Source organism: Phyllobates terribilis, unplaced genomic scaffold, assembly GCF_046119375.1.
Source record: "Phyllobates terribilis strain yellow unplaced genomic scaffold, ASM4611937v1 Scaffold_11__3_contigs__length_659146591, whole genome shotgun sequence".
Classification (NCBI taxonomy): domain Eukaryota; kingdom Metazoa; phylum Chordata; class Amphibia; order Anura; family Dendrobatidae; genus Phyllobates; species Phyllobates terribilis.
In genome coordinates, this window is record NW_027362771.1 from 158998660 (window position 1) to 159020860 (window position 22201).

The window sequence follows — 22201 nt, forward strand, 5'->3', positions numbered from 1 at the left end:
TATTCCTGTTTTCCAACACTTGCAGCGATATCAGAACAATTAATCCACATATTACTTAACCCCTCAGGCTCCATAAATGAGGGCTGTGAGGAAGCTGAATGCTCTATGTGCAACATGTTCAGCTTTCCTGATCATAGAGATCATTGCTGAATAGGGAGAGAGAGAACTGTGCAGACGTAGACAGCTGCCATATTCCTTCTCTGTACTGATCATACTGACCAGTGCAGTATGTTGGGTAGAAGAAAAAACAGCTGCACAGATTATCAAACACCAGGCCAAAAATGTTATGAGCATTAATAAACTGGTCAGAGGTATCGGTTGCAGCCAGGTCCTACTGACTGCTGACTATAAGGCCGGTTTAACATGTCTGTATATTTCCGGTACTGAAAAAAAACGGTACCGGAGATATCCGTGTCCAGTGTGTCTGTGTGTGTCACGTGTGTGGCAACTGTGTGCCGCCCATGCGCTGCATCAGTATCACACGTACCGGCACCTGGGAATCAGCGTTACAGTTAGCGCTGTTCCCAAGCGTCGGGTGCTGAACACTGCCCCTCATCATGGTTCACTGCCGACACTGCGATCTGCACCAGTAGGGACAATGATGAGGGTAGTGGTAGTCTTCTCCCGCAGTGTCCCTGTGTAAAAATAAGAATAAAATAATAAAATCCATTTACTCATCTGTCAGGAGATGTCCCCCGCTGTAATCTATGCGACCGATGGCGCTGAGGAGCCAGGGAGAATGAGCTGCTCCAGGAAGCAGCTCCGGAGCTGAGCTCAGAGTGACAGGACACCGCTCCTGAGCTCAGCACAGCTCCGGGGCGCGCTCGCTGGAGCGGCTCATTCTCCCTGGCGTGAGCGGTCAGAGGATTACAGCCGGGGACACTTAGGGCAGGTGAGTATAAGGATTTTATTATTTTATTCTTATTTTTACACAGGAACACTGCGGGAGCAGACTACAACTAACCTTATCATTGTCCCTGCTGGTGCTGATTACAGCGCCGGCAGGGAACCATGATGAGAGCAGTGTTCAGCACCCGGGGCTTAGGAACAGCGCTAACTGTAGTGCTGATTCCCAAGTGCCGGTACGTGTTACACGGATGTCATCCATGTGGGACGTTTTGTGGACCATGCATCCGCAAAAAAACGGACATGTTAGAGTGTGGAATACACGGTCCTTGGAAACACACTGACATGTGCGCGGACCCATAGATTTGAATGGGTCTGCATGTGTCAGTGTCTCCAGTACGTGTGGAAACTGTCACCACAAGTACTGGAAACAGGGACGTCTGAAAGAGCCCTAAGATACAAGAGCTTCTAAAAATGTTTTTTTTCTAATTAAAAAGTGTATTCTATACTTCAAAATATTCCAAAAGAAATAAATATATTTCCTTCATACCGCCTTACGTATAGTAGAACACCATTTCCTAAAAAAGTTGCGATGCTGTGTAAAATGTTAGGAAAACAAGAATGCAGTGATTTGGAAATCCCCTATAGGCATATTGTACTTACAACAGAACATAGAACATGTGTCAGAAGCTAAAAGTTTGACTTTTTTTTATCTCATTAGAAAAAAAACTAATTTAGAAATTGATGTCAGAAACACATTTCAAAAAAGCTGGAATGGGGTTAACAAAAAGGCTGGAAATGTAGGTGGTACTAATGAAAAACTGGAGGGTCAATTTTCAACTACAAATGACTGTGTATAAAAAAAAGAGCATGTTAGAAAGGCAGAGTCTCTCAGAAGCAAAGAAAGTCATAAGTTCATCAGTCTGTGAACAACTGCATCTATAAATTATGGAACAATTTCATAATAATGTTCCTCAACGTAAAATTGCCAAGACTTGAATATCCCACCATCTACAGTAGATTACATCATCAAAAGATTCAGAGATTCAGGAGAATCTACAGTATGTGCACAAGGGACAAGGCTGATGGTCAATGTTGAATGACTGATCTATGGGCTATCAGGCCGCACTGCATTAAATCAGTCATGATTCGATCGTGTAAATCACTGCATGGGCTCAGCAGTATTTCCAGAAATACTTCTCTGAACACAGTTCGCCGTGTAATACACAAATGCAAGTTAAAACTCTATCAAGCCAAGAAGCCAAATATCAACACAATCTAGAAACCTGCCATCTTCTCTGGCGCAAAGAACATTTAAAATAGACCGAGGCAAAATGGATAACTGTTTGTGGTTTCCATAAAGAATTTAAAATTTTGATTCATCTGACCAAAGGATGCAGTGTCCTGTGGCTAAAGAGGAGAAGAGATCATCCAGCTTGTTATGCGGGTGCATTAGTGCCTATGGCATGGGCAGCTTACATATCTTGAAAGGCACCATCAATGCTGAGCATTACATAAAGGTTTTAGAACAACATATTCTCTCATTTAGATATCCATTTCAGGTAAGGCCTTTCATATTTCAGTAGAACAATGCTAAACTACATACTGCATATGTAGCACCCCGAGGGTTCGGTTGCTACAGAGGTATTGCATCTCACCCAGATGTGCGATATCTCACTTCCAGGTAAGGATGGAGTGTGGCTCAGGACCCTAACACCCACATGCACTACACCACATTTCCGGGGGACAGCTCGACGGTGCTCCCATTAGTTATGCAGGCACGAGTGAGCATGTCCCTGGCTGGAGTGGGGGGAGGGAACACCTAGAGAAGGGAACCCGGTAGTGTGTGCGTGGGGGAAGTAGATCCTGGGTGCACTCTGTACAGGAGTATAAAGGGAGGCACCATCTTGGAAAGTGAGTTGAGAGAGGAGAAGACAGGGAGCAGAGCTGCTTTATGGGCTCTGCTCCACAGGCAGGCCCTGTCAGGAGGCCTGAGCCTGGAGGAGGGAAGAAGGAGGAAGAGGAGCAGACTGGGCTCCAGGAAGGACAGAGGGGACCCCAGGGGTGTGGACTGGCTGGTAGCCACCACACGCCCGCCGCTACCTGAGTAGGGGGGTCAGGTCAAGAAGATGGGAACCGGATCCCAAATTAGTGGAGGAGAGAAACTACCCTCAACTAAGAACCGGAGGCTGCGACATTACATGTGGAGCAGCCCCTCACCACACCCGCTAGAAAGGCACCACATAGGACCTGGGAAACGCAGGCCAACGTTTGCCCACCAAGAAGGTCCGAGGCAGCTGGACATAAGCGTGGTCACTAGTGGGGTTGAAGACCAGAGACAGGGGACATAAAGGGGGTCCTGCAAAGCACTCCAGAAAGACCTGGGAGTTAACCGAGCCCCTCACCTGGTGAGCACAGCGCGACACAGGCGGCCACCTCTGCAGCGGTGGCCTGGAGCAGTAACCGAGTAACCGTGAGTAAAGACCCTGAACTGCACCGCCAAGACTCCGAGTTGTCTTTGTTGCGCTCGTGTACCACCATCACCCCCATCATCTATCCCTGCTGCCCTGAGGCCATACCCCTCCCGTTGGGGGTTATAACATCATCGCTGCACCCATACAACCGGCCTCAGCGGACTGTTCTGCAGCGGCGGCTGCAAAGCCGCACTCAACGGGTGGCGTAGTCGACATCCAAGTTAACATCTACTGCCATAGACTGCCACTTAGTTTGACACCCTGGGCACGGACCGGATCACCGCCACGAGACTACAACCCTCAAGAGATCCGGCTCCGGGTAAGCTCCCGCGTGCGCAACGCTGCGCGATACAGGCCCAGGGGTGCGTCAACTTTTGGCGTAGTCGGCAGGATTTCGTGCCCGCAACCACCGGGTACTGCGTGCCTGAAAAAGAGACTTTTAAAACTTACCATCCGTGAAGTTTTCCCGCCATCCGGCGCCATCTTCAGCCTTCTTCCCGCCATCCGTGAAGATTCCCGCCATCCGGCGCCATCTTCAGCCTTCTTCCCGCCATCTGTGGAGTTTTCCCGCCATTGGGCGCCATCTTGAGGACGCCGCGCGGGAAGAAGAGGGGCGTGGACTCCGAAAGCGCGCGAGAACTGAAGCCCCGCCTCACGTCCGGACGTTGCGTAAGGTCCTGGAAGGAGCCCAGCAGACGCCGACGTCACTGGAGCGCGACGGAAGGTCCTCGACCCTGATGATCAACTGCGGAGCCGCGGCCTACGGAAGAGGATCATCGCCAGGTAGGCCACGGTCCACCAGGGGGGAGGAGGACACCAGGAACGGACAGCAAGATGGCGGACCGGCAGCAGACTAAGCTGCCCAGCATCGGCAGCGCCCCAGCCGTCGCGGGCCCCGACCAGCACCAGGAGAAGACGCGTGACGCAGGAGCGGTCGCGGGAGCAGGTAAGAGGAGTCTCCCTGTCCCGGACGCTGCCAGCGTCAGCCTGCTCCCGGGCCACCCGGTGGAGCCGCCGATCCCGGGCGCTGCAGACGCAGACCTGCTCCAGACCCCGCAACAAGCCCTGCAGCCGAGCCCTCCAGACCTGGGCACTGCCACCACTAGCCCGCGCCCAGGCCCAAAGTCGCACCCCCTGACCCCGGGCGTCATTAACAGTACCACTCAGACCCCGAGTACCAAGAGGGCCCGGACGGGTCTGAACCTGAGAAAGAGAAAGGAGCGTGTGGAGCACACCGTTAATCGTAAACGGTAAAAGAGGAGATGTAAATAGTTACCCGACCGGGTATAAGGACTGTTGTGGGACTGTTTCCACTAAGAGTGTGGTCCCCGTTGGGACAGAAAGAGAACTGTTTCCCTTACCCCCTACCTGGCTGGGGACTGAGAACAGCCACCCCCTTTACCCCCTACCTGGCTGGGGACTGAGAACAGCCACCCCTACCTGGCCGAGGACTGAGAGCGGCCATATCCTGTAAATAATGTGTTTCTAGTAATGTATAGGAGTCCTTGGTGGATTTACCGGGAATCCTTTGTACAGTTAGTGGAGCGTAACCCAGGATGGACTAAAAGACTGTTAAGGACTCGGGGCAGGACAGACCCCTACCTGGTTACGTCTCCCTGTTTTAGGAAAATGGACACCTGGTTGCAGAACAAACTGTGACCTGTTATAAAGAGACTTCTTCGTGGATCTGCTGCTAGAAATGTTTTATATGAAAAATTTATATGCTAGAATGTGTTACTATGAAAAAGAGTTCCAGAACAGTACATATGCACTTATACCGTTTAAGAGAAAGCCGTTACCATAAAGGGAAACTGAATGTTGATACCTGTTATACTTGTTGTTTATGAAAAATTTGCATGTTCTAATGTATACCCTGTCTTTTGCTCAGTTCCAGCCCGCGGACGTGCTGGGTTTTGCCAGGGGGGAATGTAGCACCCCGAGGGTTCGGTTGCTACAGAGGTATTGCATCTCACCCAGATGTGCGATATCTCACTTCCAGGTAAGGATGGAGTGTGGCTCAGGACCCTAACACCCACATGCACTACACCACATTTCCGGGGGACAGCTCGACGGTGCTCCCATTAGTTATGCAGGCACGAGTGAGCATGTCCCTGGCTGGAGTGGGGGGAGGGAACACCTAGAGAAGGGAACCCGGTAGTGTGTGCGTGGGGGAAGTAGATCCTGGGTGCACTCTGTACAGGAGTATAAAGGGAGGCACTATCTTGGAAAGTGAGTTGAGAGAGGAGAAGACAGGGAGCAGAGCTGCTTTATGGGCTCTGCTCCACAGGCAGGCCCTGTCAGGAGGCCTGAGCCTGGAGGAGGGAAGAAGGAGGAAGAGGAGCAGACTGGGCTCCAGGAAGGACAGAGGGGACCCCAGGGGTGTGGACTGGCTGGTAGCCACCACACGCCCGCCGCTACCTGAGTAGGGGGGTCAGGTCAAGAAGATGGGAACCGGATCCCAAATTAGTGGAGGAGAGAAACTACCCTCAACTAAGAACCGGAGGCTGCGACATTACATGTGGAGCAGCCCCTCACCACACCCGCTAGAAAGGCACCACATAGGACCTGGGAAACGCAGGCCAACGTTTGCCCACCAAGAAGGTCCGAGGCAGCTGGACATAAGCGTGGTCACTAGTGGGGTTGAAGACCAGAGACAGGGGACATAAAGGGGGTCCTGCAAAGCACTCCAGAAAGACCTGGGAGTTAACCGAGCCCCTCACCTGGTGAGCACAGCGTGACACAGGCGGCCACCTCTGCAGCGGTGGCCTGGAGCAGTAACCGAGTAACCGTGAGTAAAGACCCTGAACTGCACCACCAAGACTCCGAGTTGTCTTTGTTGCGCTCGTGTACCACCATCACCCCCATCATCTATCCCTGCTGCCCTGAGGCCATACCCCTCCCGTTAGGGGTTATAACATCATCGCTGCACCCATACCACCGGCCTCAGCGGACTGTTCTGCAGCGGCGGCTGCAAAGCCGCACTCAACGGGTGGCGTAGTCGACATCCAAGTTAACATCTACTGCCATAGACTGCCACTTAGTTTGACACCCTGGGCACGGACCGGATCACCGCCACGAGACTACAACCCTCAAGAGATCCGGCTCCGGGTAAGCTCCCGCGTGCGCAACGCTGCGCGATACAGGCCCAGGGGTGCGTCACATCCATCACAACAGCATGGCTTCATGGAACAGTTCGAGTGATGGCCGCCTGCAGTTCAGACCTTTCATCAATAGAAAACATTTGGTGCATTATAAAACAAAAAATCAGGCAAAGACCCAGGACTGTTGAGCAGCTAGAATTCTACATCGGACAAGAATGGGACAATATTCCTCTCCCAAAATTCCAGAAATCGGTTTCCTCAGCTCCCAGACATTTACAGACGGTTTTAAAAAAAAAAAAAAGAGGATGCTACACAATGGCAGACATGGTCGTGTTTCAACATATTTTGAGATGTATTGCCGACATCAATTTCTAAATGAGTTTTTTTTTCATAGAAAAAAAAAGTCAAATTGTCAACTTTTGATCTGTGTTCTATGTTCTGTTGTGAATAAAATTTGGTTAAAAGAGATTTCCAAATCATTGCATTCTTGTTTTCTTTACATTTTAAACTTAAAGTGTCCCAACTTTTTTGGAATTGGGTTTGTGCGATTCTTAGTCTGGTATGCAAAAAAAATTGTGGGAACAACATATTTTCAAAGAGAAGCTCATATTTATCATGTGCAGCATGGATAGTCACTAGGGGCTGAGCATCAAATAAGTACAAAGTAAGCACTATACTAATAGGGCATCAGGATAGTGTATACATGTGTTAATCTCTTCCATAGGGAGAGGGATAGCGCATAACTGCAGAATCAGACTACACACAGGGTTTGTTTGGAGTCTGTAACACAGAAGAAAGATGAATTTGCTAATGAACAAAAAAGCCAGATTTTTTTTACAATGTAGCCTATTTGCGAACTTGCTTAAAGGGATTGTCTGAAACGAACAGCGAATTTCATACTATTTCTAACAATTTCATTCAATCATCTAACCACTTTTCAAATTTCTACTTCAATAAAAAATTCCCTACCATTCCCTTTCTACTCTAACTTTCTGGGGTTTTTTCTTACTTCAGATGATGATTTGATCGTCATCTGTGGGCTGTAGCTGCTGTCACTCCCACTGCTTTCTTTTTCACCCTGATGATGCCTTGTTCCAGTAGCGTTGATGGAGAAGTGACCACAGCTTCTATCATACTCTATACTTCTTCTGTCCCTGAAACACCGCATCTTCAGCCACACTGCTACTGTCCCTCATTCAATGAAACAAGATGTCATCAGGGGGTAGTGATTGAAGAAGGGTAATGATATCTCGTTTCAGTGAACGAGTTGGCGGGGACAGAAGCAGTGTGGACTGAAGATGCAGGGCAGCCACGTCAGAAGAAGTGTGGTGGTGTGATTGAAGCTGCTACTGAAACAGGATGTCATCAGGGGATGGCAGTGAAAGAAGCTGTGGTAAGTGAGTGCAGCGCAATCCCCTGATGAAGCGTTGTTTCAGCGTGGAAAGGAAAGCAAAGGAAGGGATAGCAGCCTCGGGTTCCTGATGACGATCTGCTTGAGGATACCCAGTGCAAGCGAATCAGCATCGGAAGCAAGATAAAAAAAAACAGACAGGAAGTTAGAGAGGGGAAGGTAGGGAAGTACATTAGAAAAGTGGTTAGATTATTAGATTAAATAGTTAGACATATATAAGGGAAATTCACTGTTAATTTCAGACAACCCGTTTTTGTCCATTTATATGTACTAGAACAGTAAAAGGTAGCTGAAGTGCGAACAGCCTTTACTATACAGTTGAGTCAGTGGATGGGTACAATTTATTCAAGTTCATTTCCATTATGTTCAGGATGCATTGTTATGATATTTTCAGACAGATACATGTGAATTCATCAGGGATTGGAAATGTTTTTCTATGCTCATAGTAAATGAATTCAGCTCTTTTACAACTCAACTCTTACTTCTTGACCCGTGGCACTGTATCCATTTAATCTCTTTCGTCAAAACGGTTCCTGGTTCTAAAAGCTGTGAGGTGCCATACCAGCACTTGTAGATGTTCATCATTTTAAATTGCTTTATGCCCTCTATATACATACGTAAAAGAGCCATCACCTAACCATATCTTTATTGTAGTACATGGCAATTTATGTATACAAGGCAGGTGAGCTTAAATGACCACGATGCCCAATTAGGATTTACCAAATGGGAATCAGTTATTTAGGAGTTTGCTGCCAATCGTTAACCAAACATAAATGACCAAATAGGTGTCTAAAATCACAGTGACTATATGGAGACTCTGTAACACCACAGCCAGCAAATATTAATGGCTTTAAAGTTTGCTTTCGGCTATTGATCCTTCTAAAGATCTTCTGAGCCGGACAAATAAGACGGCAGGTTGCATCAAGAGCTCTTTTTGGATTTTGTGTTCTGGACATAGCTTAGTGCTAATATTTGAAGTGACACATCTGTCATTTTGCGTTTGTCGCTCCAAGTTTCTGTTCTATTTAAAAGCCGCTGTAAAATCACTCTTGCTTTTTCTCTCTTTATATAGTTTAAGGCTATAAGCAATCAGGTTCCTCTTATTAAAATACCAACCCATAGCACTGCAGATATGAGAGAGTCTTCTAGAAAGGGGAACGTCTACAGTGTATACATCTCCTAATATGCAGACATTGGATGCAAGGACAACTGCACTCAAATACGTCAATTTGTTTTATATGAATCTGATTGTTCCATTTGATTGCCCAGTAAGTGATGCATTGCTGGAATCAGGGTTTCTGCCACTAAATCATACATCCTCTCAGAAGGGACAGCAAAAACCTAGTGACAGATTCTCTAACTCACTGGGCATTTTCCTTAATAATTGGGCAGAGTGCAGATTAAAGGGTAGTCCGGGCAAAATTTTACCAATGACTTACTAAGTTAAAAATCAATAAAAGGCCGCAGTGGTTAGATGTTTTCTGCAGCAAGTCATCATAATGTTACAATAATGTAAGCTGCAGTGGCCAATCACAGATGCCAGCGGTTGCTGTCGCTTCGAATGGTGCCTAATTATAGTGAGAACTGTGTGTTTTTTTCAATTACAGCTGCACAGTTCACTCTATCCCCTTATCCCCTTCCCTGCACTGATCTGTATAAGGCTAAGGTCACACCACCATATTTTCTCTCATCCGAGAGAATCGGGCTAATTATACTAATCACTCTGATAAAATTTTGATCAGCGTTTGATCACAGTGTGATTTAATTTTCTCGGATGTGGAGAAGATGGAAAAATTTTTTTTCCATCTTCTCCATTCCGTCAGTCTGTGAATACCGAACTGCACTCTGATGTCATCCGAGCGCGGTCTATAGTTTTCCACTAACTCATTAAGTTGCATTTGCGAGTGTGATCCGAATATTGGATGCAAATCGTGCACGCTGAGATTTTTTCTGAGAACAGGCTCTGTCTGAGAAAAAAAAATTGGACATGTGCACGGCCCCATAGAATAACATTGGTCAGAGTGTAATCCGATATTTTGTCGGATTGCACATGGACCGAAAATACAGTTCTCTGCAGGAGCCCTGATTATCCATAATCGGTTTTCATTCTGCATTCTACTAATATAAGCTTTTCCTAAATACTTACTATATAGTGCCTGCAGACTAATCAGGTCACATACTGGTGACAGTGGCCATGAAGATATGGTTGGCGATCTCAAAGAAAATTATAATATATATTCATATATTGGCCACACTTCAATTAGAACAGTAATTGAATCATTAGAACAGAGACTGCACATCCTAAACGTTGCTGTCACTGCCTACTGAGATGTGGCTACTTACCAGCAGGGCGCCATTGCAACCACAGGATCCTGCTATATGAATTCTGAGAACGTTTAATACTGTTTTACAATATTTGCTTGGCATAAGCAAAATAAGTAACAGAATGACAGCGAGGAATACCGACTGGGTATAAGTTTACATCTAGCACTGCAAAATATTTTAGAACTATACTTCAGCAGCAACATTTACAGCGAATCTATAGAGGCCATCTCTCAGCAGCAGTACAGTCAATTAGAGGTAGAGTCTATCACGCACTGCCGCTTTAATCTTCTTCCGCTTTTTCACACTCATTAGAGCAGACAGATTTAAACCCAGAACAGCTATTTCACTAAGTATGTCTCGTGGAAGAAACTGTAAATATATAGAAAAAAATTGCTTGCTTCACACCAACAGCCATGATCTGCCTCACCTCGGAATCTAGCAGCCAAATGCATCTGAATCCTATTTCCAATAGAAATGGCTTAATGTATTAATAGTGAGGACTAAGACCTGAGGACTTACCCATAGTAACCAGATTCTAGATAGATATTACCATTGTAGAGGTTGGAAAACTAGAGCCTGATTACTAAAGACGACTCTTCCACGTTTTGTCTAGTTTTCACAAATAGGGGGCAGGTCTTTTTTCTTAACAAGAAAAATATTATACTTAATTAAGACGTAGTTCAGTAGATTTGTACCTACCGGTGATGCTCTGCCGTCTAACAGCCAAAGAACCATCTGCCGCTTTCGTCTGGGAAGCAGACTTTGTATAAGGACCTTCATCTGCGAACAAAAGAAAAGCAAACAAACATTGACTTGGTTAGAACTTAAGAAAGAAGGAATGGTTAAAAACGAAAAATGTGACACAGAAGGCAAGTACAAGTCGCTACATAAATTACCGCACTTATTTTGACATCCGCACACTAACATGTAATAGTTATGTCTGGCAAAGCACTGTGAGCACATCTCACTAAATGGCATGTAATTGAGGCAGATTCATTCATCTTAAATTGTTTGTGAATAATTGAACATAAAGCATACATAATGTGACGGAAATCAAAGTCATCGGGTAAACTAGGTGTGTGAAACGTCTTTCTTACTGTCTACACAATTTTGCAAATACAAGCAGCTAGACAAAGGTAAAATGAAATACTGTAGGCCACACCAAAATAGGAAATAAATCTGAAGGTTTCCAACAGGGCTGGCACTGGGCATGATGGCAAGCTGAGCGGTTGCCCATGGTCCGTCTTATGGTGGAACAGCTTAACAACTTCCCAAGTTAGGAAAAGCCTGCAGACTCACAGAGCTCCCCTTATTGATTAGGCAGAGTGTCAAGGCTCTCAGAGAACGGAGGCTGTATAATTACATCTGCACAGTCTTCTGTATACCCTCCCTGACCAATGACTGAGTGGATTGGGGAGGAATGCTGAACAGTTTTTGAGAGAGGGAGGAATGGGGAGCAGCCCGTGTAACAGTTGTAGGGAACCAGTCTCTCAGGTAGGCATTAGGTATCGTTCACACAGGCAATGTTGTTTGGTCCAAACAGGTACAGTTTTATTGCTTTCATAAAACGCCAAGGGATTCAACCAAACAGGTAAATCAGCAAATAAACTGTTCATTTAGAAGGCACATATGTCAGTGCGGGCTCAATCGAACAGATTACAGTCCTTTCTCCTGGAGCAAACTTCATACAGAGAAAAGGCACGATCCTACCAGTCTCCGTATCATGCTCAGCCTAAGCTAAAGCAGCTTCCAGCGCCAAACAGAAGTATTCCACTCCAGGCACAGTTCACACTGAACAGGCTGCAGCTTTGACACGGTTCTCTGCACACACAGACTTCTAAGCTTTCCTAGCTAACCCATGAAGTCTCCATTCAGAAAGAGACTCTGGCATGTCTGTCTCCCAGCTATAGCTCACATGTTGGCTGGACACTCTCCAGCTACAGCCCACTCGACTCTGCTCCATCCAGCAGACTGTCACACATCTAGTGAACACAGGCCTGCTTCTTAGTCAAGGCAAGTCAGGTGTATCTAATCAAGACCTGCAGTGCTAGGATTTAATCCTGTCCTACTTCGCTCTGCTAAACAGTGTAGAGAATCAGTCTGGCTCTCGTCCCCCTCTTTCACACAAAGTCTGAAAGAGGAGGAACCATAGTAGTGATCCGTGAGAGAGATTGTGTTGTGGGGAGCAGTCTGAAAATAAAGGGGGTTATAGGGAGCAGTCTGTAACAGTGTAGGGCATAAGGAGCAATCCGTATGAGAATTGGCACCATAAAGAGCAGACTTAAAGCACAAGTCTTTTTAAGAGAGGTGAACCATGGTGAACAGCCTTGTAAGAGAGGGCAATATGCAATAATAGCAGTCTGAGTGGTAGATGGGGAATATAGTAGTTTGAATGAGCAGACTTTTAGATACAGAGATGCATGTGATCAGGCTGTATAGGAGAGGGGGACATGGGGAGCAGTTTGTGTTAGGCTAAGTGCCCACGATGCAGAAATGGTGCATATTTTTTCCGCATCTCCCTGGCAGGAAAAACGCACGCGGATTTTACATGAGTTATTCCTGCCAGGTAGAAGCGTTTGTCAAGCGTTTTTGCATGTGACGCACCCCCTGGGCCATATTCTTTAGGGGGAATACCCGGAGCCGGATCAGATGGGAGTTGTAGTCGCCGAGTGGCTGTGACCCGGTCCGTGCCCAGGGTGTCAAGCTCAGAGTATGTGGCAGTCCTACAGATGTTATAAAGTTCTTTATGTCGACTACGCCACCCGTTGTATTGCGGTCACTATGGCCGCCGCTGCAGCAGGGTCCGCTGAGGCTGATGGTGTTGGTGCAGCTTTTGATAGTATAACCCCCAACGGGTGGGGTATAGCCTCAGGGGGTCAGGTGCAGAGGATGGGGGTTGTGGTGGTGCAGCGTAGATGTTAAGTGAAGACAGAGTCGGGTTGTGCAGTTTAGGGTATTTACTCACTGCTGATGTTCCGGTCACTCCAGCTTCAAGTGACCACCCGAGCCGTGCTGCGTCCACCAGGTCCTGGATTCAGCCAACCCCCAAGCAAGTCCGGAGCGTGACCCTGAGCTCTCCTTCTGTCCTTTCCTCTGGCCGTCCCCACTAGTGATCCACCTAGGTCCAGCTCCCTCGGGCCTTCTGTTGGGAGACCCTTGGCCTTGGGTTCCCTGACCCTCCACGTGGTTTGCCTTCGGGGTGGATGTGGTGGGTGGCCGTGGCAGACGCTGCCCACGGCCTCCGGTCTCTGGCTAGGGTGTGCTTTTGCCCCCACCAGTTTGGGATCCGGTACCCTATTGCCGACTCTTCACCCGGGGATTGAATTTGGGTTCTCAGAGTCCTTTCTTTTTCCCCTCTGGGTCTTTCCTTCTCTGCTCCACTCTCTCTCTGCAGGCTCATCTGGACCTCTGCTTCTTACTGACTCTGACAGACTGACCCTGATCTTAGATGGTGCCCACCTTATATACTCCCTCTATGTGTGAGCTCAGGTGACCAGCACCCAATGAGCTCCTAACTTTACCCAGGCTGCTCCCCCTATCTGCCCCTACACTACTTGGGATGTTCCACCCCCCTCCCACTCCAGCCAGGAACAGACTCGGTCGTACCTGCACATTTCTAAGTGGGAGTACCGTCGGCCTGCCCCTCGGAAATGGGATGTGTGTAGTGCATGCAGCCTACCGAGCTCAGGTCCACACTCCATCCTTACCCGGGAGTGGAATATCACACCTCTGGGTTGAGGTGCAATACCCCTGTAGCAGCCGAATCCTCAGGGTGCTACATTCCCCCCTGGTAAATCACAGCACGTCCTCGGGCTGTAAGAACAAAACACCACAAAACATACAAATTTTTTTCATATAAACAACATAGTAAAAACATATAAAATATCATATATATATCAGAAAACTTTTCATATAAATAACATTCTCGTCGCCTCTGGCTCCTCCTCCGGTCACTGTGCAACGTGTGACCGGGTAAAGTGCGACAGTCTTTTCTTGAAAAAACTCGTGGCTTTCCTGTAAAACCAGTAGGGAGCGCTTTAGGACGCGCAACTATATACAGGGGATATGGCCGCTCTCAGTCCTCGGCCAGGTATAAGGGAGGAATGACCGCTCTCAGTCCTCGGTCAGTGGGATTTAAGGGATAAACGGGTAAACAGTTCACACATGCTGGTCCCAACGGGGACTATATTATCAGCAACAGTTTCTTTGGTACCCCGACGGGTAACTATGTACAGCCTCTACTCTGCCGTACTCAACGACGACGTCCTCCTGCTCTTTCTTTGTGGTTACCTTTAGCTTCAGACCCGTCCGGGTCCTCTTGTTCTTCCTCCTCACACCGCAGCTCTTCCTCCGTCAGGCGATGCACATGGAGGGCGTAGGGTCCTTTGGCACACTTGTGCCGGGTAAAGGTGACCTCGTCCCCGATGTAAAGGTCACGACCTCTGTGTCCCTCCGGTAGGTGGGACTCAACGTCTCTCCTGGTCACGAAGACGTCGCCTGGGGTGCGGTGGTCTCGGATGAAGCCCCACCCATGCTGCATGTTAAACTTGATCACAGTCCCGGTGGTGTGGGGACTATGCGCTGCACGGGGGTCTCTCCTGGCCCGGCTCTTCTGCTCCGCGCTCCTTACTTGAGCTTGCTGTTCCCGGACCCGCCTTTCTCTCCGCTCCCTCTCGAAGACCTCGAGTTGTTGGCGGCAGCACTCAGCACGCTCCGCTGCAGCTGCCCGAGTCTCCTGAGTGAACCCCATGAGATCTTCTCCGGTGGGGTCCCACTCAAATTGGGCCTCTTCTAGCGGGGGCGAGATCCTCTTTACGGGCTTTGGAGCCGGGATCAGGGGTGCACACATGGCCCCAGCCTTCCTCTGCCGTTCCAGTTCATGATATTCCTGGGGCCAGATGAAAGGCTGCCCATCCGGGCACGTGTGTTGGGTAAACAGGTCCTCTCCCAGATGCGGCACTCTTGGTCTTATGGGCGCGGTGGTGTTAGCGCCCGGGTTGCCCGGGCCTTGCGGCCAGGCCTGGGGTATCTGGAAGGTGAAGGGCACCGTAAGGATGGCGGCGCCCTGGGCTACTTGGCCCTGCGACCAGGCCGGTGGCTCCGCGGAGGTAGGGGGCGCTGTTGGTGTTGCGGCGCCCGGGGGTACTAGGCCTTGCGACCAGGCTTGTGTTACTTCCTGCTTGGCCACGCTCGGGGTCATTGCGCATGGCGTCACAGGGGTCGCGGCGGCGGCTTCCGGTTGAGGCCTAGTCTGCAGCAGTGGCGTGGCGATTACGGGCACGGCAGGATAGACTTCGGGCTCTGCGACGGGGAGCTGGGGCAGGTACGCGGTTTCCCGGTTTGGGGTATAGACGTCCCCTTTACCTGCCTCCACTCGTTCGGCTCCCTTCTCGGCGCAGTCTCCGGCCTTCAGTCCTCCCGCGCCATCCTCAGAGGCGGTCTGTCTCCTCGTCTTGGGTGGCGTGCTCCGCTGACAGGTCTCGGTCTGCTGGGCCATCTCACGGCTCCACTCCGCCAACGTCTCTCGCTGCACCCGGGCCATCCTCCTTGCGAGGCCCTCCAGAGCGGTCTGTGCACACTCCCGGTCTCGGGGGAGCTGTGCTAGGACCTCCACTAGGCCTAGTGGGGTCGTTGCTTCCAGCAGGCTCCTGACCAACGGGTCGGTGCTGCTCTGCTCTCCTTCCACTGTTTCCAGCAGGCTCCTGGCCAACGGGCCGGTGCTGCTCAGCTTTCTCGCCATCTCCGGGTAAGCTCCTCCGATACTCTTCTCCAGGCTTCTTGCCTCCGGGTGCGCTCGCTCCAGACTGCTCCAGGCGGCACCCATCTTCGTTCTTTTCTTCTCAGTCCTCCCACTTCGAGGGCGGTCCCGGGGCCACTTGGTGATTGTCAGCTCCAGGGGCAGTTCTTTCACGCTGACAGACACCTCTAGCATCACAGTCTCTGTTGGTGGGGGCGGTTTCCACTTTTGGCGCCATTTTCGGTCCTGGCCCACGATGGGAGGTGGCCTCTTGCCACCCTCTGGCACGCCCATAATGGCGTCCGCTCTTCCAAGGCGGGAAACCTTTGGAAATGGCGGGAATCGTCTCCCAGTGGCGGGAAACTCTGCAGATGGCGGGAAAAAGCTGTTAACGGCGGACAACCGGCAGGAATCGACCTGTGATGGAGTCCGATGGCGGGGACCCTCCGGAACCGGCAGGAGACTTCTTTTTGAGGTAAACTCGTTCTTTTCTTCAGGCACGCAGTACCCGGTTGTTGCGGGCACGGTATCCTGCCGACTACGCCAAAGTTGACGCACCCCCTGGGCCATATTCTTTAGGGGGAATACCCGGAGCCGGATCAGATGGGAGTTGTAGTCGCCGAGTGGCTGTGACCCGGTCCGTGCCCAGGGTGTCAAGCTCAGAGTATGTGGCAGTCCTACAGATGTTATAAAGTTCTTTATGTCGACTACGCCACCCGTTGTATTGCGGTCACTATGGCCGCCGCTGCAGCAGGGTCCGCTGAGGCTGATGGTGTTGGTGCAGCTTTTGATAGTATAACCCCCAACGGGTGGGGTATAGCCTCAGGGGGTCAGGTGCAGAGGATGGGGGTTGTGGTGGTGCAGCGTAGATGTTAAGTGAAGACAGAGTCGGGTTGTGCAGTTTAGGGTATTTACTCACTGCTGATGTTCCGGTCACTCCAGCTTCAAGTGACCACCCGAGCCGTGCTGCGTCCACCAGGTCCTGGATTCAGCCAACCCCCAAGCAAGTCCGGAGCGTGACCCTGAGCTCTCCTTCTGTCCTTTCCTCTGGCCGTCCCCACTAGTGATCCACCTAGGTCCAGCTCCCTCGGGCCTTCTGTTGGGAGACCCTTGGCCTTGGGTTCCCTGACCCTCCACGTGGTTTGCCTTCGGGGTGGATGTGGTGGGTGGCCGTGGCAGACGCTGCCCACGGCCTCCGGTCTCTGGCTAGGGTGTGCTTTTGCCCCCACCAGTTTGGGATCCGGTACCCTATTGCCGACTCTTCACCCGGGGATTGAATTTGGGTTCTCAGAGTCCTTTCTTTTTCCCCTCTGGGTCTTTCCTTCTCTGCTCCACTCTCTCTCTGCAGGCTCATCTGGACCTCTGCTTCTTACTGACTCTGACAGACTGACCCTGATCTTAGATGGTGCCCACCTTATATACTCCCTCTATGTGTGAGCTCAGGTGACCAGCACCCAATGAGCTCCTAACTTTACCCAGGCTGCTCCCCCTATCTGCCCCTACACTACTTGGGATGTTCCACCCACCTCCCACTCCAGCCAGGAACAGACTCGGTCGTACCTGCACATTTCTAAGTGGGAGTACCGTCGGCCTGCCCCTCGGAAATGGGATGTGTGTAGTGCATGCAGCCTACCGAGCTCAGGTCCACACTCCATCCTTACCCGGGAGTGGAATATCACACCTCTGGGTTGAGGTGCAATACCCCTGTAGCAGCCGAATCCTCAGGGTGCTACACATGCATTTCTGAATGCGGGTTATCGAGCGCTTTTCCAAGCGATTTTAGCATCACTTGGAAAAGTGCTTGACAACTTGGTTACACTATATAAATCCATGCAACCGGCATGGATTTATATAGTGTGACCAAGTTAATAGTTGAAAAAAAGAATAAAAATGGTAAAAAATAAAAACATTATCCTTACCTTCTGATGCCCCTGGTCTTTTCTCCGCTGCGTCCTGTCTCTTGTACGGCTCGCGGTGGTGTGAAAGGTCTTACAAGAGACCGGACGCAGTGGAGAAAAGACTGGGGGACATCGGAAGGTGAGTATATGTTTATTTTTTATTTAAATTTTTTTTTTTACAGGTACTATGGTACCTGGGTCTGGAGGAGAGTCTCCTTTTCTCCAGACCAGGGTACCATCCGCACATTGAATCGCTTAATATCCGCATGTACACATGTAGTGATTAAGCGATTCAATGCAAGTCAATGGCGGCAATTAGACTGCGTGTCCGCAAAATTAATGGATATGCTGCACATTTTTCCGCAATGATAATCCACAGCGGAGATTGCCGCAGCATGTGCACAGCACATGGGGATAATCATTGGGGACCATGGGGAACGTATTACCAAGCGTTCTTTAAGCGTTTTCGCTGCGGAAATGTAGAGGCAAAAACACTTGAAAAACACATAGTGGGCACGCAGCCTTAGAGGATGCATGAGGAGCAGCCTGTGAGAGTGAGTGCATGGGAAGCAGTCCATGTGAACAGTTACTTGGGGAGCAATCTGTGTGAGTGGGTACTTGGGGAGCAGTCAGTGTGAACAGGTACATGGGGAGCAGTCAGTGTGAGCAGGTACATGGAGGAGGGCAAGGGGAGCAGTCAAAGAAGGGAGAGCATAGAAAGCAGTCGGGGGGGTCAACAAGATAGCAGACAGAGGGGAGGGCACGGGGAGCAGACAGAGAGAAGAGAGCCTACTGAGTAGTCATAGAGAGAAGAGCACCAGAGGAAGTCAGAGAGAGGAGAGCACCGGGAGCAGTCAGGCTGTGTGCCCACGATGCGTTTTTTAAGCATTTCCGCAGCGGCAAAAACACTGCAGAAACGCTTAAAAACCGCATGGTAGAAGGTCTGCCATGTTCCCCAATGATATCCCCATGTGCTGTGCACATGCTGCGGAAACTTCCGCTGCGGATTATCATTGCGGAAAAAAATGCAGCACTACCAATTATTTTGCGGAAGTGCTGCGTTTTCGCCGCCATTGACTTGCATTAGATCGCATGGATTAGGCATCACTGTATATGTAGTTGCGCATTCCATGCGTTCTAATGTGCAGATGGTACCCAGGTCTAGAGAAGAGGAGACTCTCCTCTGGACCCGGGTACCATAGAAAACTGTAAAAAAAAAAAAAGAATAAAATAAAAAATAAATATATACTTACCTTCTGGCGGCCCCCGCTGCACTCCTCCTCGCATGCCGGCAGCTAGCGATGTACTGAAGGACCTGCGCTGACGTCATAGTCATGTGACGGTTCACGCGACGCTGACGTCGGCAGGTCCTTTAGTGTACCGCTGCCGGCAAGGGAGAACGGAGTGAAGCAAGACAGCGCGGGCCATTAGAGGGTATATATTTATTTTTTCATTTTTTGACATTCTCTCGGGTCACACTATATAAATCCATGCTGTTTGCATGGATTTATATAGTGTGACCAAGTTGACAAGCACTTTCCAAGTGACGCTAAAATCGCTTGGAAAGCGCTTGTCAACCCGCATGCGGAAATGCAAGTGAAGAACGCTTCATATCCGCATGTCCCTGGCAGGAAAACGCATGTACAATCCGCATGCGTTTTTTTTCTGCCAGGGAGATGCAGAAACGCTCAGGAAAAAATCCTGAGCATTTCTGCATCGTGGGCACATAGCCTTAGAGAGCGAAAGGCATGGGGAGCAGTCAGAGAGGAGGGCATGGAGAGCAAACAAAGAGGAAAGCATGGGGAACAGATAGAGATAGGAGGGCACCGGGAGCAGTCAGAGAGAGGAGGGCATGGTGAGCAGTTTGTGCAGCAGTGGGGGTGGACTATAGGGAGCATTTTGTTTGAAAGAAGAATGCATCAGCATGAGACTCATTCTTCTTGTGATATATATATAAAAAACACAAACACACACATGTACATACACATACATAAATACATCTAGACCATAAGGGATACTGACATTAGAATTTTCTCTGCTGCAACCAGGCATGATATATTAACCACTTCTCTACTTTAGATCACCAGAGTTCCAGATATCAACACCCTTCACTGCCCCAGACCACCATGATTGCAGACATTAATCCCTTCTCTGCCCTAAACCCCAGAGATGTCACCATAAACCTATTAGCTACCAGGGCCGTGGAGTCTGTGACCATTTTGGTGGAGTCGGTATAAAATGGATCGACTCTCGACTCCTAAAATATATAATAAATTGGGTACAGCAGTACAATGCAGGATGTGCTGTAAATGTTTTCATACGAATTTGGGAAAGTTATGAAATGTCCTATAAATGTCTGTTCTGTTCCTGATCTAAGGATCTCTGCTTTTACTGGAGATGAATCTGTGCTGCACTTTATGTACATGCTGAGTAGTGAGGCAGCGCTGTGGAGTCGGAGTCAGAAGTCAGGGAAATTGAGGAGTCGCAGTCAGTGGTTTGGCTTACCGACTTCACAGCCCTGTAATAGCTATCCTACCTAATTATGTCAAATTACCTGGTGCTATAAAGTAATATAAAGTATAAAGTAATATTTTTTGCTGTAGTTTTGTATTGCCATATTTGGGCTTCTGACTTTACAGACCAGAAGAGGTTCCAGCTGTTCTGCTCATTGTAGAATGGAGTTAAAAGTGTGTATAAATTTTATTATGTTTTGGGGAAAAAGGGGACACTTAACTTTTAGAGGACACAATGGCAGGCATTTTTTAATTTTACTTGGGTATAAATGGGGTTGTCATCATCGTTTAGAGTATAAAAAGTGGCATTATTGAAAGTTGTGCCCTCACACAATCAAAAATGCCCACTTTTATTATTTTCTTGAGGACATAATGAGGATACTTTATTGGCTATGAGGCTATCAAGTGGGAGACACAATAAGGATCATTAAGACTGTGCAGAATTCGCCTAGTGCGCTGCGGGGATTCGCCGGTTTGAGCTGGGAACAGAGGGTAATGTATGCGTTATACATACTTTCACAAAGCCCGTCTGGTGGGCGCAGCCTCGCTCCATACACTTGTATAGAGAAAACCCCGTCTGGTGGGCGCAGCCTCGCTCCATACACTTGTATAGAGAAAACCCGCGCCCCGACTAGGGACCCGGCCGTCCAGTGGGTGTGGCTGACTAGAGGGCGCAGCCTTGATCAACACACCTGTATGTAGTGAGGTTGCGCCCACTGGATGGGCTCTCGCTGGGAGTACATATAACACATACATACCCTCTGGTCCCAACTCAGAAACCGGCGAATCCCCGCAGCGCACAGTGTGTGTGCTAGGGGGATTCATAAGTCTGCAGTCACACAGAGTGGGTGCAGACTCATCGATCTGGACTGGACAACCCCTATCTCATGAAGACTGAGAGAACAGCACTCTCTCCGATGCTGCTAGCAGATGTAGCTTTGCCTGTGCAAAATTGGAGAAGCTCAGGGGCTCAGGCAAAAGGAGGTGGTCGGTAGCCATGGCTACGAGCAATACAGAATTAAAAATACTGCTCTTAAGAATAAAGATGGTTTTCAATAGGAGGTAATTTTAATAAAATGAATGAGGCTTAGCTGGTGTTGCCAACACATCCAGGAGTGCTGTCCTACAGGGAAAACTAAAGAGGGATACAGCAGTAAATCAGAGCGTCAGCCTATTCCTTTTCAAGTATTAAACTTGAACTGCAAAATTACAGTTGAAAAACTACGATTGGTAAGTGATTGCAATTGTTCACATGGCTGCTGCATTCTAGATGGACCTGGCCTGAATATGTCTAAATTGACAGCACACACATTTGTAATTTGTAATTTTTTAGGTATTATACCAATTTTAATACAGTGGTTGACAATGTTCATTTTCACAACTAGCATGGCATGATTTGACATAATAACCCTGGCCAACCTAATAAAAAGTAAAACAAAAAGTCTAACTAGTCATTTTTGTGACATCTGGAATGAAATGCAGCTCATGGATGATATCAGCTGAAAGGACAGAAGAAAAGTAGTTACACTGCTTACACTACAAACAGGCTGTTATTGATACGTGTAGCATCCCAAAATATCCCCCCACATTCTTCAGACCTGCTTCTGCTTGGAGCTGGAGCTTTCTGTACATGATGATCTGCAAACTGCACAGAGCTTACACTCCAGATAAATACATGTATATATAAATGCATGAAACCGAAGTCACACATTGTCATATTAATGTGTCTCACAGGATTTAGAGAAATATAGCGGAAGCAGAGCGGTTGTCTTTCTAGAGCACTCAGTGTACAGTTTTTTGCACTGCATCGTTGAAACTGCAAATGTTTCCAGTGTCTATGCCTTCAATATTTATTATTATGTAGGATTCATTAAAAGGAATCTGTGAGCAGGTTTT

General features: G+C 48.7%; 1 protein-coding gene across 8 annotated transcripts in view; it reads right to left on the reverse strand.

Annotated features, from left to right (window-relative positions):
* The window catches only part of GRIP1 (glutamate receptor interacting protein 1), a 647688-nt gene that overhangs the window by 226358 nt on the left and 399129 nt on the right, over positions 1-22201 (reverse strand). For all 8 annotated transcript variants that reach the window (XM_073651743.1, XM_073651737.1, XM_073651736.1 and 5 more), the window contains exon 2: positions 10857-10937. In XM_073651743.1, coding sequence (XP_073507844.1) covers positions 10857-10937 — 81 coding nt within the window. The remainder of the gene's footprint in view (positions 1-10856; positions 10938-22201) is intronic.